This window comes from Mya arenaria, chromosome 5, assembly GCF_026914265.1.
Source record: "Mya arenaria isolate MELC-2E11 chromosome 5, ASM2691426v1".
NCBI lineage: Eukaryota > Metazoa > Mollusca > Bivalvia > Myida > Myidae > Mya > Mya arenaria.
In genome coordinates this window covers 1,215,824-1,232,777 of record NC_069126.1, presented here as the reverse complement: position 1 = coordinate 1,232,777, position 16,954 = coordinate 1,215,824, and the positions used below count along the sequence as shown (strand labels likewise).

General features: G+C 35.0%; 1 protein-coding gene across 2 annotated transcripts in view; it reads left to right on the top strand.

The window, feature by feature from the left end:
• The window catches only part of LOC128235142 (putative uncharacterized protein DDB_G0271982), a 39,818-nt gene extending 24,215 nt beyond the window's left edge, over positions 1–15,603 (top strand). The window contains exons 2-5 of one of the 2 annotated variants that reach the window (XM_052949884.1): positions 8,781–8,831; positions 9,695–9,797; positions 11,454–11,468; positions 12,593–15,603. In XM_052949884.1, coding sequence (XP_052805844.1) covers positions 8,781–8,831; positions 9,695–9,797; positions 11,454–11,468; positions 12,593–13,542 — 1,119 coding nt within the window. In that variant the 3' untranslated portion in view covers positions 13,543–15,603. The remainder of the gene's footprint in view (positions 1–8,780; positions 8,832–9,694; positions 9,798–11,453; positions 11,469–12,592) is intronic. The other variant, XM_052949885.1, reaches the window with a different exon arrangement.
• The last annotated feature ends 1,351 nt before the right edge of the window (positions 15,604–16,954 follow it).

The window sequence follows — 16,954 nt, the reverse complement described above, 5'->3', positions numbered from 1 at the left end:
GTGACACATTGTAGATATGTTTGTTCAACCCCTATGTTGGTTAACATTTAGATTAATAAAACGCAATTCTTAATTGTTGACAGTGACCTTAAAACTAATTTTAATATACCCAAAGTGACACGACACTTTCAGATGTTTATTCCGCGTTGTTCAATGCATGTTTGACAATTCATGTTGTATTTGTACAGAAAGTTAATTTTTCGAACTAAAGTTGACCTAACGGTGATTTTATCGTGAGCGTTATAATGCTACTTTCTTTTGATAATTTAAACGCTAGTTTTTCATCAAGAAATCAATTAGTTTTTATGTGTATTACAGATTAAAGGCTATTTAAGAGTTTGTATCATTCTCCGTATTTATCTTAAAATCGTTGAGGGGTTTTAATCAAATAGAAATATCAACTGACTGCTTAAATATTCATAAGTAAACTTTGATGGGGGTATTTTTAAATATACAATCAAAAGTTAATATTGGTTGGCTTTATAATTTCAAAATTTTACAAAATTGTTTGCTGTTTTACTATGTTATAGTGCCGTATCTTCTAGACACAACAAACAGCAGCCTTTGTAAGCAACTGTAATAATTAAACAAAATATGCTGATTAGATCCCCCCTGCACAACTCTGTGTTAGGTGCTGTAGAGAAACAAACATCACCATTGTTTATTTGTTGAAATGCAAGTCATTTTGCGTTGACTTCAAAAGTTCAAGGTCTTATTTTATTGCAATATTTAGTTAACGCAGGAAAACTGTGTATTTATTACTCGATTGTTAACGAATGACATATCACGTAATGAGTCGGTTGTTCAGAGGTTGTGTTGGAGTAAACAGCGTTGTAGTCGGCATCGTTGTTAACTTTTAAAGGTGAAATATTTCATCAAGTACCTTAATGCTTAAACAAAACAAGCGCAACTGAAACAGTTCTCTCAAATCTTGTTAAAGTACTGCAGATGACAGATGTGTCTATGGAACTTCCAGAGTAGTGACGCTTTAAAAGTTAACAACAATGGCGTTAACAACATTGCTAACTTTAACGATGTTCTGAGCAATATGAGTGTGATCGAAATGGTTTTATATTAGTGCATACCTTTTGATAAAGTAGTTTGCATTATATGCAAGAAGCTTTTGCTATGTAATGTGTACGCAAATAACCTACATATTCTCAGCTTTCTTAGGAAATACACTCGTTTGTACTTTCGTGGGACTCACATTATTCCAAATGTTTGCACTTCCGTGGAATGCATCTGATTACAAATGTTTGTATTTCGTGGGATGCATCTGATTACAAATGTTTGTACTTTCGTGTAATGCATCTGATTACAAATGTTTGTACTTTCGTGGGATGCACCTTATAACAAATGCTTGTATTTCGTGGGATGCACCTTATAACAAATGCTTGTATTTCGTGGGATACACCTTATTTCAAATGTTTGTACTTTCGTGGGATGCACCTTATTCCATCTGTTTGTACTTTCATTGGAAGCACCTTATAACAAATGTTTGTATTTCATGTGATGCACCTTATAACAAATGTTTGTATTTCGTGGGATGCACTTTATTACCAATGTTTGTACTTTCGTTTTATGCCCCTGATTAGCAGTTATGATTTAGTTTGTATCCGATATTTTCTATTTTGGTGATCGCTTTTGAGTGTTAACTTGGCTACAAAAAGACGCGTTCCAAAATTAGACGTCAAGCTACAGTTTTACCCCACTGTAGTGTCTCAGGTTTCTCTTGTTTGGTGTCTTCAGTTTCAATAACGGCACGGCATCGGAGTTATTACCGGTAATATGGGTTGTTAGACGACAGAATACATCCATACCACGTGTCATTTTAGGGTAAACACGCGGCCTAACAAACACCGCAAATGTAATTAGTGACGTTCTCCCCCAGCGACTAACAAAACGGACCATTATATTTGTATCAGTTCCCGTTATAGGACGATCAAAGATGGCGTTGTAACAGTATATGACAGTACCGGACAATTAAAAACATAAAAGTGGCGTTAAGACAATGGTTGATCACTTGATATATATAAATGCATTTCTCTCCATGATAAGACATGGTAGATCCTGTAATCGACCAGCAAACATGGTAAAGCCTTATCATACCAGCAGACATGGTAGATCCTGCAATATACCAGCAGACATGGTAAAGCCTTATCATACCAGCAGACATGGTGGGTCCTGTAATATACCAGCAAACATGGTAAAGCCTTATCATACCAGCAGACATGGTAGATCCTGCAATATACCAGCAGACATGGTAAAGCCTTATCATACCAGCAGACATGGTGGGTCCTGTAATATACCAGCAAACATGGTAAAGCCTTATCATACCAGCAGACATGGTAGATCCTGTAATATACCAGCAGACATGGTGGGTCCTGTAATATTCCAGCAGACATTGTAGATCCTGTAACATACCAGCAGACATGGTGGGTCCTGTAATATACCAGCAGACATGGTGGGTCCTGTTATATACCAGCAGGCATGGTGGGTCCTGTAATCGACCAGCAAACATGGTAAAGCCTTATCATACCAGCAGACATGGTGGATCCTGTAACATACCAGCAGACATGGTGGATCCTGTAATGTATACCAGCAGACATAGTGGGTCCTGTTATATACCAGCATACATAGTAAAGCCTGTAATATACCAGCAGACATGGTGGGTCCTGTTATATACCAGCTGACATGGTGGGTCCTGTAATATACCAGCAGACATGGTGGGTCCTGTTATATACCAGCATACATAGTAAAGCCTGTAATATACCAGCAAACATGGTGGGTCCTGTTATATACCAGCAGACATGGTGGGTCCTGTTATATACCAGCAGACATGGTAGATCCTGTAACATACCAGCAGACATGGTGGGTCCTGTAATATACCAGCAGACATGGTGGGTCCTGTTATATACCAGCAGACATGGTGGGTCCTGTTATATACCAGCAGACATGGTGGGTCCTGTAATATACCAGCAGACATGGTGGGTCCTGTTATATACCAGCAGACATGGTGGGTCCTGTAATATACCAGCAGACATGGTGGGTCCTGTTATATACCAGCAGACATGGTAAAGCCTGTAACATACCAGCAAACATGATAGATCCTGTAATATACCAGCTGACATGAAAAAACCTGTTCTATTTATGCAAGCAAATATGATAAACCCTGTTAGATAAAAACGATGAAAAAACGGGAGAAAGAAGGGACGTTTTCGCTCATCTGTCACCGCGAATTGTTCGTCTGTCAACAAGACATATCCACTAGTGTATACAGTTACATCTTCTGACAGGTTACACGGTAAATTGCCAACCCGCTGAAATATATCCACTCCCAGAATCGGCCAGGATTAGAAAAGATTGCAGTCGATAGTTCACTGATGTTTTGGGGGGAGTGATACGCGTCGGTGGAGTTTGAGAACTTTAAAGTTATTGTTTATTGATTAATTTTCTACGGAAAGAGGCGGCTCATTTTAAAATAATAAAGAAAATTATCGAAAGCATCATCCAGAAGTTGAATTATTTTCATTCAGGTCTATTTTATATTTTACCTAAAACATGTATAAAGTTTGCCATTTTAGAACATGTTCATGAATTTGTGACTTTAAAATCGTATATCACGCAGTAAGTGAATTATAACTTTATCTTAAAAACGGATATCAATGGAAAATTCAAAGATGCGTAATTCGATATGAAGATATTTCAATATATATATTATATTCGCACAATTCGATTAACCCATTCTTTTGGGTGACGAAGCGAAATTGTGGAGTGTGTAAATACCCAAAGTATCGTATAGGCAATGACTCTACCATTCACAAAATATATCACCAATAGTTGTAATTTATACCTGCAAATAAGCATAAATGTCTATTAAATCCGTGCCTTTTAATGTAATTATCGCTATTTTACGCGCATTCTCGTCTTCACATTATTAATTGTATTCATGAAATGTAACACCGGTGAATATGCACAAGACGACAACGTATTCAATGTGTGTGATGCAGCAGTATACCTTTATGTTTTGGTGAATAGTCTTAAGTATGCATGCTATTACTCAGATTCATCGTCAAATAATGGAACTGCATCGAAAATGCCAAACCTAATTTAAAAAAACAACTGTTACATTATATTAAATAATCAGTATTCTTGGATTGCCGCGATTAAGAGAAAAAAACAACTTTTTCTAATCATGATTTAGCTTTGTGTAATGGCCAAATTACCATGGCACATGTAATTCTCATTATTCACATGTTTGCTTCCACACAGTTGGTGACGTTACTAAATATCCGAAGTCTGAATCTTTGACCGCGCGTGCGTATCGGTAATTACGCCGTAGTGTCCGTTACGGAAGCGTAGCTGTTGTTCTGAAGAATAGTCAAGAGTGTTCACGGCCTGATCCTACATGATACATGTTAAGAACACACACATTGATACATTAAATATCAACAATATTGTATTTCAAGAAGTCATTTTAGTTTATGAGACCGACTAATTTGTGCAATTGCTGTACACGGATCGTAAATTTCCAGTTGCATAAGTAAATGGTTGGTTTATAAATTACGTCTTTTCTGCTGGTTTGTTTTTTCAAAGTCAAGTCCAGGTATTGTCGTAGTCTTAATGTCGTTTTCGTAAGTATCGTTTTCGATGGCGGCGTTGTCGTCAGTATCGTTGTCGGCGTCCTAGTGCAAAAGTTTTAGTCTTGGTCATAACTCTTTCAAGATTATGAATTGGATCTTGACACACATGTTGCCACAGGCAATACACACATTTATATAAAGACATATAACTCTGGATTATATCATCATAGAGTAATGCTCGTTGTTTATTTGAGGAGCGTTTGGTCCGCGGCGCACTTGTTTTCAGATATTTCAGGGTTACGAACTTTTCTGACTCAATGGCATCACGCAATATGAACTCATTCAAACACATCTATAATATCTAACGATAATCAAACAGTTTGTGAAGGGTATATTCACAAACTATGCGTTTATGTTGAATGTAAATCATAGTATTTCAAAAACATCAAACAGTTTGTGAAATCATGATATTTGAAATTATGAAATAAACCAATCCTGTAAAGCTTTCTAACTTTGGTGAAAAATATCACACAGATTTGTATTAATGATAGTTTATAATTTATAATAGGAGTTTAACACAATTATGATAAATTTCGCATGTATTTGTTTATCTTGTGGGAAGCAGGCACGGTGCGATTGTAAGTTGTGATAGTAGTCTTAAATATTTGTAACATTTATTTGTGATATATTAGACCTTAAGCTGAGGCATCACATTACATTATACTGAGTGTACATGTACTCATCACTGACCCAAGACCCTGACAAAGTAGTGAAAAATCGGCTACATAAACTTTTAAATATCTTTAGTACTAGGCTTAGCCATATTGTCTTAACCATCTGAATATTTACCAATTCACAACAGTGACAAGTTTTTGTCCATGAAATACAGCAAAAATCTTCTAGTACAATTCCCATGTCCATGTCCACATCTGATAAACTTGCTCACAAGACCGTATTAAACAATGCTCGATCATAAATCTCCGTAACGTGGGAAATCAGCCCGGCATCATTGAGAGGTGGTCAGTGAAATAGCTGACCGTTCAAGATGGAGTAGAGATGTGGTCAAAAAATCAATTTTAAACCTCGTCAAGTTTTCTGAAATTTGCTTACAATTAAAATAATTGCAATTATCCAAATTATCCATTTGATATATAAATTATAAAATTAAGATAATAATAATGTTTAATAGTAGTAGTAGTAATAATAATAATAATAATAATAATAATAATAATAATAATAATAATAATAATAATAATAATAATTATTGTTAAATAATAATAATAATAATAATAATGATGATGATGATAATAATAATAATGATAATAATAATAATAATAATAATAATAATAATAATAATAATAATAATAATAATAATAATGATAATAATAATAATAATAATAATAACAAAATTATAAAATTATAAAATATTATATATTTTTTATTAAATAGATTGATTATAATACTAATAGGTATTTTATTATGATCATTAATATTGCTATTATTATTATAATAATTTTATAACAATAATATACAAAATGCTCTGTACTAGAGAGTAAATGTACAAAAGCTATTTTCACTTTTGAGTTGTAAAACATTACGAAAGCTATGTCGTTTTTTACTGATTTATGTATCTATCTTATCTCTGTTTTATTTATAAATACTGCTCGACAAACGAACAAAATTAACGTATAACGTAGTGGAGTCAAGTCTGATTTATTATCGTTTAATGTGAGTTTATATATTTAATTACTGAAAAAGTGGCTACTTCAGTTTTTTGCCTGTGTTTGCCTGTCTGTCATTCTCATGGACGATTGCTAACGATAAATCATACACTCTTTAAAGTGTGTTATGACACGTAAAATCTTTCCTTCATGAAAGTAAAGATTCCTCAGACAAAATAATTGTATTTGCTTATGAAATTGTCATAAAGTTAGTGTTGTTTTTTTGTAAATTGTTATACATGTTATAGTTTATATCAATATTAACTTTTGCAATTGCTTAATTTCATACAGCACAATTTATTGTATCATTTTCTGTTATATTAGGACGGAATTGAAATTTAGACACCACTTCAACTTAATAGTTTTTAATTGTGAGAAAAAGCTCGTTTTACCGCGGATTGATATCACTAAATAAAGTAAACAGTGTAAATTGCTTTTGGATGAAAGAAATCTCTTTATTTGGGCCCAAATAAGACGCTTGTTTATAAATTGGTCAGACGGCAGTGTTTTGACAGGAGATAATGGACTGAATTTCAATAAGCTTGCTATTTGATAGGAGGCTATTTGGGACTATTTGCACCGAAGTGTATGGGTCAGTGTGAAAAGAGTCCCGCGGTTTAGTGGCACATTTTTGTCGTCTGCTGGGTTTTTAGGACCGGTTAATCAGACGAGAGAAGCTGACCGCCTGATGATCCATACATAACATGTCGAATGGCCTGATGTGAACCATTCGAACCAAACTAAATGTTTTACGGAACATGTGTTTGGTTGTCCTGTGATTTACTGATAAGAACGATTCTTTTGACGACGCAAGATTTAGAATTAGTGTGTAGCCATTTGCTTAAAAGCATTTAAACAATCACCAGTTATATTGCTGTTTCGCATTCAGAAGTGCAGAAAACATTGATGTTTCATATTCAGTGGTGCAGAAGCTATTGCTGTTTCACATTCAGTGGTGCAGAAGCTATTGATGTTTCGCATTCAGTGGTGCAGAAGCTATTGCTGTTTTACATTCAGTGGTGCCGAAGCTTTTGATGTTTCGCATTCAGTGGTGCAGAAGCTATTGCTGTTTTACATTCAGTGGTGCCGAAGCTTTTGATGTTTCGCATTCAGTGGTGCAGAAGCTATTGTTGTTTCGCATTTAGTGGTGCAGAAGCTATTGATGTTTTGCATTAAGTGGTGCAGAAACTATTGATGTTTCGCATTCAGTGGTGCAGAAGCTATTGCTGTTTCACATTCAGTGGAGCAGAATACATTGATGATTTGCATTCAGTGATACAGAAGCTATTGACGTTTCGCATTCAGTGGTGCAGAAGCTATTAATATTTTGCCTTCAGTGGTGCAGGAGATGTATACCTTACTCGCCCCCCCCCCCCCCTTTTCATGTCCTATTTCGTTTTGGAGTCCTCCTTCAATGCGTACAACGCGCTGTTTATAAAATATTTAAAACACAAAAACATCTGAAAATAGCAAATCTTTTTTTGTGGTATTTAGCAAACAAATCTCAAATAAGTTCAACCAATTAACTCTCGATAAATATTAAGAAGCTAATTTGTCATTTTCAGATAAGATCCCTTTCAAGAAACATAATTTGAAAGATAATCAGATGTTATACATATACCAGGAAAGACAAAAAACCTGCACATTGTGAAGTATCTGCCCCAGCCGATAACTCCGTTTTTTATTGCTAACGAGCAATTGGCTGGGTTCTGCTTTCAAATTTCTTGGAAAGGCACACTTTTAACAGAACATCAATAACATGCCTGTCTTCAAATTTATGGGAGCTTTAGTGTAACTCTCCGGTGAAATGGCCTGTTTTCACTGTTGATCTTTTTTCTGTCATTAAGGAGCTTGTTCGTAATAAATCAGCTTTCTTAAAACATGCAAAGAAGACTGCGAATGTTTCAGCTTAAAAGGGAAAACTAATGTTCACAGGATATTTTTTGAAGGAATTCACCTCGGGATGTTAATATAAGTCCTTAAAAAGCTACAAAGGTGTATCTCCCTCCATTTTTCTCTGCAGCTGTATTTCAGATGTTTTATTAAATATTTAAATATTTGTACAACATGTCGAATGCAAAATAAAAATTATCAGTATCTGTATGTTCTAATTATGTGTACATGAAGACTTGTATTAGACGCGCAAAGGGGCATAAGTTACTTTTATATTTGCATAAGGGTTACAGTAGTGTAGCCAAGCGGAATTATTTTTTCGGTCCACGTCCAAGACAATTTCTAGCGAAGGATATTGTGTCCACTTTAGCACATCAATGTTTCGAAGAAATATAGTGATAGCCCTGGTGTTGTCGTCGCCGGTTTTTAATGAAACTTTTTAACCGAGGCAATACGCACTCTTAAGCAGGCCCATAATTTTGGCTTTAATGATTGCCGAGTTGTGCCACTCGTTCGACTGGAAAACAACTGTCACAAATTCTATATGGTGCTATTTTTGAACATTGTGTTTCTCTCTTTTCAGGTGAGCGGGATGAGGATTACGCTCGATGATGGTTCACAGGAACACTGCAAGGTATTTATAGCTCATCTAGTCATTAAGGTCAATGTCAATATTTTGCAACAATATTTAGAGATCAAAAATCAAATTTGATAGTCTGATAATTGTTGGTTTTTTCAAACACGGCCAGATATTAAAGTTATTATATAAGTTGATGATATGTCAATATTAAGATTTTTCTGATATGTCAATGTTAAAATAATTCTGTTAGCCCAAGTTAAAATGTTTCTATTGGCCCCATGCTGAGTTGTTTCTGATGGGTTAGTGTTAAAATGTTTCAAATGTGATGTGAGCGTTCATAAAAAGTGCTGTGAAGAATGGTGGTCGTCTGTGATACGACATAGTTTAGAAAATTATACTTAAGTTGTGAGCAAATCACACTGAACTCAGCTAATTGCTCCAATACGATAGAAGTCGACAATGCCAGGAAAAAAGCGAAGCAGGAGCCACTGTGTTAAGGCTTCGTTGCCAAACATACCACCAATTAGTTGGTTTCTTGTTATATGTGTTAGCTCGATTAGACGCCTAAAAACTGATACTAATCACGTAGAAAACAGTACTGGCAGGGGCGTAGCTAGACCAATGTGTAGGCACCGAACAAGAGTGAGTTGGGGTGGGGGTCGGGGCCGTGATTCCTTACTCGAACTGTTTTGGAAACGTAGACTGCTAATGCCGTAGTGTTGCTGTATTTTAACGTATAGCCAGAGTGGAAATTGACTAAATTTAGTAACAAAATGCCTTTTGGTCTAACTGTACCTACGTCGGAAACGCAGGTGTTTTAGAGGACAAGAGATGGTCTTTGCTGGGGCATCAAACACGATCTTTTGTGTGTCTTTTTAGTTGTGTATTAACGATCTGTTGTTTTTTGTGTTTTGCAGAAGTACAAGATGTGTAAAACGGGGAAGGTGTGCGCCGTGCAACATTTTGATTGGCCGAAAAACATCACAATTCCCGTCTGCATCCCACTCTCATTCGTACCCGGTACGTTTCGAACCACTATGTAATTTATTTGATTTTAAAATAACTATTGATCGTAGAATGTAGAACAGTCACAAAGTGAAAAATGTAATAATTTTGAAATAACATTGTACATGTAGTTCCTTACAATGAAAAGTAAATTTGAATTCATTTCTTTAAGGTACCTAAACCACAAATATGTTAATTTTAAATGGCTGGTGATTCATATTATTTTGGTATATTTGAAAGTTTTTTTTGCAGAAAAAGAAAATATGCTATCGTAAATTATAAAACAAACAAGTATGTGTTTTTTACCTTCAAAGATTGAAATGGTCCCATTTCAGTTTAAATGGAAAGCAGTTACAAACTGTAGTAACGTTTGGTATGATGTTACCTTTGGTAGTTTTTGTTACATATTAGTTACCAGTAAGTTAACACCTCTTCAGGTGAATTAGCAATAACGTTAATGGAGCTACCAGATAATAAGCTTATTTGTGGGTCGGATTCTATTAAGTATCATTTTCCTGTTGTTGTTTTGTACTTAAGCAAATGGTTGACTAGATCATGTACAATGTTATGATCTTCCATTTTCTACATTTTTGACGCACTTCTGATAAAATCACATAAATATTTAGCAAGGGATACATTCAAGTGTGGATTTGGTTCCAAATAATGTAAAACAAATAAATAATGGATTGGTGCGACATCACATTTGGATTTCTTGTCAAAGCAGAAGTGTTTTTTTTCTCATTTCGTGCATGAGACACATTCGGTGAGAGATTTCAAATTAAGAAACTGTTATCAGGACCATTAATCGTTGCTCTTTCAACGTCTCTGTCATTGAAGTCCAACTTTTATTTTCCTATATATTAAATTTACATTGAAAAAAAAAACTCGTTTCCTTTTAAAAATCCATTGACCAAAATCGAAATTACTTTTTTGTCAATTTCAACACAAACAAACTCCATTAATCTTTTCATGTGTAAATCATATTTATCAAAACATAAAAATTAAGTTAATTACATTATATTGCATTCTCCAATAAATGTGTTATCCTACAATATTAATGTACTGATATGTTCATTGAAGAAAACGCATTAACGTCCATAAAAAGTACTAGTTTTTCGCAGATGATTTATATGTCTCTTATTGAATCTTGTTCTAACGTCAAATTGGACATATCGCACTGTAAATCAAATAAAAAACAACTTGGGCTGAAACGCTGTTAGGTGAAACAGGAGATGTATTTTTATGGCAGGGATATTGTCTCTGTAGATGAATATTATTTCACCAAATATACTACTTTATAAAGTTTTAAAACTCTAGACATTGCATTCACTTCATTTAAGAGTTACGTTTGAATTTCGCGCCATTTCAACTCAGAAAGGCGGTAACTATGGCGTAATCTAAACCCCATTATATTATACATGTATGTATTTGGTAAAGGGGTCATAACACATAGAAATAAAGGGACATAAGGTAGTTTACCGTTGACAAGTCAAAGTTATAAAAAAAGTCTTTGCATATGTTCATTTTCAGATTAATCTATTTTGTGCTGGACTTATACATGCAGTTGCCTTAATGGTTGGAAATAAAAAAGTTATAGTTATAATATTGTCATTAAATGCGTTTCGTAAAAGCGCGTCTTAATAATTATACTATTCCTCTATTACATTTTAGCTGAGTATACAAAAGGTGAGTTGAGAGCAGAATAACATACAACACGTCTGTTACTCGAGCTTTTCCACACCGTACTTCGGCTGTTCCCTGCTTGTAAATGCTTGACAATGTACACTGTTTGCTCGTGCGCATAACTGCTGTAGCATTAATGAAAGCACGCCATACCCTTGTTCATTAAAAATAGACTCTTAATAAAATTAACATTGCCATGACGGTGGCATCTCCTATTTAGCAAACACAAGCACTGTGGTTTTCTTAGCCATATGACCAGCGAATGATCATTTAATTAACACAGTAGATGCAGATGCTAGATGGTCAGTTAAATGGCTATGAAGTGTATGCGCTGTGTTAAACAATTTGCATGGCTTAGCCTACAATCGGTGGCTTATGTACGCAAAAAAGTCACCTTGGCACATCAAAGAGTAAAACGCATAGTTTTACATTTCGATACGCGAGACAATTATGTAAATCATGTCATTTCATCGCCATAATTGATAACAACAATTAGTGGGCTCGAAATCATCTCACCATTACTGTCACTTTCCACCTCGACATGTGTATCTTATAGTTAGCACCGCTTCCTGAAAGATAAATTTTCAGCCATCGTAAGAATCGCAAATATTCTTTTTATCAAGGGGAGGCATGTTTATAGCCAAGGGAGCGAACATTATGTAGATTGGCCCGATAAATACGGCAATAAAAAGCGATAGCGAGGATAAGCTTCTGGTTTTTGCCGCTTTGACGTGTTTGTAGACTGAAAAATGTGCAATTCTGTACGTACGAATTTGTCATCGAGCAAATTTCACAAGCGCCATGAATCTTCCGCAAAACATTGCATGCTATATTTAGGTGACACTGCTCTTTAAATGTTTTCAAGCACATTCTGCTTTCTTTCAAAATAGTATTATTTATATTTGAAAAGAAAATAATGCGAGTAAAACAGTATAAGCTTCATTTCAAATATTCCTAAAAAGATATTGAATGTGTTTTTTCCGAGTTTTATCTTAGCATAGGTCCGAATATTCTAGAAACAAGACTTATTTCATTGATTTAAATTGAATATAGTTATTAGTGATAGATCTTCGTACATTTAAGGTAATATTTGTTCTCTATTTCAATGATATCATGTCTATTTTCAGTGCGGAACATGTACTGCCAACTTCCGCCGGACACGGGACGCTGTCATGCGCGATACATTCGTTGGTATTTCAACATCAACTCTCAAGATTGCACTCACTTTCAATATGGCGGCTGTGAAGGGAACCAGAATAATTTCAAGAGTAAAGCAGACTGTGAGCAAACGTGTATGGCCACGCCCACAATTCGACTTTACGACGGCACCCAATCCGCTCTGGTTCAGCCGTCAATCATATCTCAACCCGTTTACCAGCCACCGGTTGATACTAAATTTAGCTACGAGGCACTTAATTCGGTCCAAGAAGGACCACAACCAGCTCACACGTTTGACCGATATAACGTCGCGCGTCACCGGTTAAACCGGGTTAGAGCGGACGAAGCTGCAACAAGGACAAGACGACGTCTTGACAAGGAGAAGGAAAAGGAACGGAAACGTAAGGAGCGTGAACGTAAACGTGAAAAGAAACGTTTACGTCGATTACGTAAAAAGGAGCTGAGACGGAAGATTAAGCGAGAGCAGAAAGAAAAAGAGAAAAAAGAACAAAAGAAGAATAAGAAGGATAAAAATAAGAATATCCTTTTAGATGAGCGGAGAAAAGATGACGACACTGATCTTATTGGAGCGGAAAATACTAAGAATAATGTTAAGGAAACGAAGAATATGATTACTCATGAACTGGAAGAGGAAACTGAAAACGAAAGACGTAGAAAGGAACGACGGAGAGAGCGAAAACGTCAAAAACGTAAAGAAAAGAAACGCAAACGTAAGGAAAGGGAAAGAAGGAAGGAGTTAGAGAAATTGAATAAACAATCAGACTTAGATGATTCGGAAGAACGTGAACGGGCTGAGTTTAAGAAACCAGACTCTCAATTGTCTGCGAAAATGTTCGCAATTCTGGACCAGGGTAAGGATAGTAAACATCAGAAAAACGGTGATGAGCGTACAACGTGAGATTAAAATACTTTGTTAAAAAGAAATACATTTTGATAGATGTTTTCTTCATGGCCATTTGAATATGCGATCTGATAGGAAACATTATATTGGACTTCCAAATAGTTTTGTTTTTTGTTTTAGATTTGTGTAGTGTTAATCAAATAAAGTGGACAATAAGTATGAAAAGTGTGAAACACAGGAGTGTATTATTTCTTCCATTACGGATGTGAACTTTGGGGAAACACAACAAACTCTTCGAAAGCAATACATGTTCAGCTCCACGGATTTTGTGGCCAGTTTTGTTTATGTATAGACTGGAAAGACTTTGGGCTTTCATTTTGACATTCGTTACGGTTGTTTTCGAGAAACAACGAATCCTGGAGTTTCGTTAACTTGTAGCGATCTGTTGGAGCGATCGTTTCACTGTTTTGTTGAGCATGAACTAATCGGTATGAGTAAAAGACGGACTGATTCTTTGACGAACTTGTCAATTTTGAATCACGGGTTGCCAGTTTTTACAACGGGCATAAACGTTTTAAAAAATATGTACCCTATTTAAACCTTTAGTTTCTAGTAATAATTTTGGAAGTTATTATGTTATATATGTGGAAACGCTCATGATATATATTTATCTTTAAAGAGGTTTTGTACTGAAAAAAAATGTCCCAAGTTCTGTAATCTTATTTTTAAAATTTACGGAAACACTATGTTTGTTAAAAAACGAATTTCCGAAATAACATATTCCATTCAAGATACTGGTGTACGCCATAAGAACCCCAAATACCTCCTTAACACTGAATGAAAACCTTTGACCAGAAGGCATGTACTATACATTTTGTAAATTTGTTTTATTTTCGCAAGGAAGAATTTATTATGGTTACAATTACATTTGAACCTCGACGAAGCTTCAGAGATATTGTACCATGATTTCAAATCTTAAAGTTAAGGTATTTTGGTTCTATTAACTGCAAAGAAAGCAGAAGAAGCAGTCTTTGGTTTCGAAAGGTCCTTCACAGCAAGCTTATATCCACGTTTCGAGTTAATATCATGACTTGATAGACAACAATAAGTGTATGTAATTGCTCTTTGGTCAGTACTTGTTAAGGAAACATGCAGTTTGTTTCACCTATCATGAAATGTTGGTTTGTATATAGGAGTATTGTTTGTGTTATAGCAAATTATTGTTGTCATCAATGTACATTATCATCCTATGTGTATGTTTCCGTGTACAAAGTTGTGATTTTTATATCGTTAATCTTTCAAAAACCTCTAGAAATAATGTGTGTGTTTTTTTTCTGAAGAAGATTTGATAAAACGGATTTAGCGGGAATATTCAGGATTTCGGAAGTAAATGTATTTTGTGGTTTTGTAGGTTTTTTTTATATCCAAAACAACCAAAATGATGATACCGACATCCGCCTTTGAGTTGATACTCAATTCACGAGTCCCTATGTTTAAAGTGTGCACAAAGGCATATTAGCAAAAAATGCAACCGGAATGTTTTAATGAACACATAAAATATCCTGTTAAAATGTCATGGTTATAGATGCTGTTAAAATGTCATGGTTAAAAAACCATACCATAAAGTATATACATTGTAATTTTTACTTAAAATCACTTTCAAACATCGATTCGAACTACTAATGTCAATTGTGTACCGTTGAAACTGTTTGAAATTTATCTTTTCAATTGAGCGCGTTTATGTCATATATTTTATTTATGTGATAATGTACTTGTTCATTAGCCACTTCATACTTTATACTCATGTAAATGATTACCAAATATTTTCCATTTATTTAAATCATACATTCTTAAGAAAAATGCATGGTTACATATTTTAGTGATAGATTAAGATATTGTGACTCTATCAAATCGTGAATATTCGAATAATTTCCGTAATGCTCACGATCTTTTCCGGCGAACATATTTACAATATAAGCCGACATGTTCGGCTTTATTCCGAATGTTTCCGATTTGCTAGGGTCGCTCTTCTTTGAAGTTATTTGTTGAAATATTTTAGGTATTACATATTTCACCTTTATGTATGTAAAATATCAATAAATCGTTGTTACCACATAATTGTCTCTGTTTCTTTGATGTTGTGCATGTATGCGGTACATTCGAAAAGAACCCAACAGTATACGTTGTTATAAACACTATATTTATCATTATTTAGCTGAAGTCATACAGAAAAGAATACAATTATATAAATAAATGTAGGCGACATGTATGGAAAGGTTTGTCACGCAATAACGCATTTCAGAGTTTTAACATTCTTAAATATTCCTCCAAATGTATACACGTATTCCTTATATACAAACTCATATATATTTATTAAAGAATCAACAGTTTCGTTTACATGTACGCATTCCAGACACATACATGTAAATAATAAACAGTTCCTGATATACGCATTGCCGACACATACATGTAAATAATAGATTTATGTGTTCGTAATTCAAATTCTTATCGCGTGACTCAGTTGAAACCCAGTGAATATGAATGTAGCCACTGGTCAGCATCGTAGATGGCTATTGACATGACGACGAAGGCTAGTATATAGAACATAACTTTTTATAAGGATGTCCAGGGGCGGATTCAGAAATTGACGTTAGAGGGTTCTTAACATAGGAGCGCCAAACTTTTGTCAATCGCTCTTCCCTCGGAGCCGAAATTTGTTGGCGGTGGGATTTAGGGTTGTAGGACATGTTTAACAAGTCCGAAATGGTTCATCTTGAGCATATGTTATCACTCTTTTGACATAAAGTTTATATTTGAAAGACTTTAGGGGGGGGGGGGGACTCGTGCCGGGTGCGCCTCCACCCACAACCCTGAATCCGTTAGGGTATGGCAATGAACATCGATGATTGCTATATACTTAACGGCAGAATGAGGTTCCCAGCTTGTTACACGGTTGTCACAGCAAGGACCAAAGCAATTGCCATAAACCCTGCAAGATGCAATAAACAATGCCAAGTTAACCATTATGAACGGCAGTCAAACGACAGTTACTGGGGAAACTGGTATCCAGTTTGTGTGGATACATGATTATCCCAGACAAAGAAATCACTGAACATATATCTCGAGCTATGCCAATGTTACAATGCCATCGTATAACATGGATTAAAGAAAACAATCGAAAATGTATGAATAAGAAAATAATTGCTTACTAGAAAAAAGGGAAAAAGCGACATGATCGAAAGACGGATTAAAGAAATATTTGAACAGGAAAGGCAGTTTACATCTTTGATAAAATTGAGAGAGAAAAACTATGTTTCCAGTTAATGTGGCAACAACATTATCTGAGTCTTCAGTAAAGGAAATGACTGAACATATATGGAGCAATGACAGGATCGTAATACATAGATTAAAAAAATGATAAAAGTAAATTGATGAATTTGAAAATAATTGTTAGAAAATGCAGAAAAAA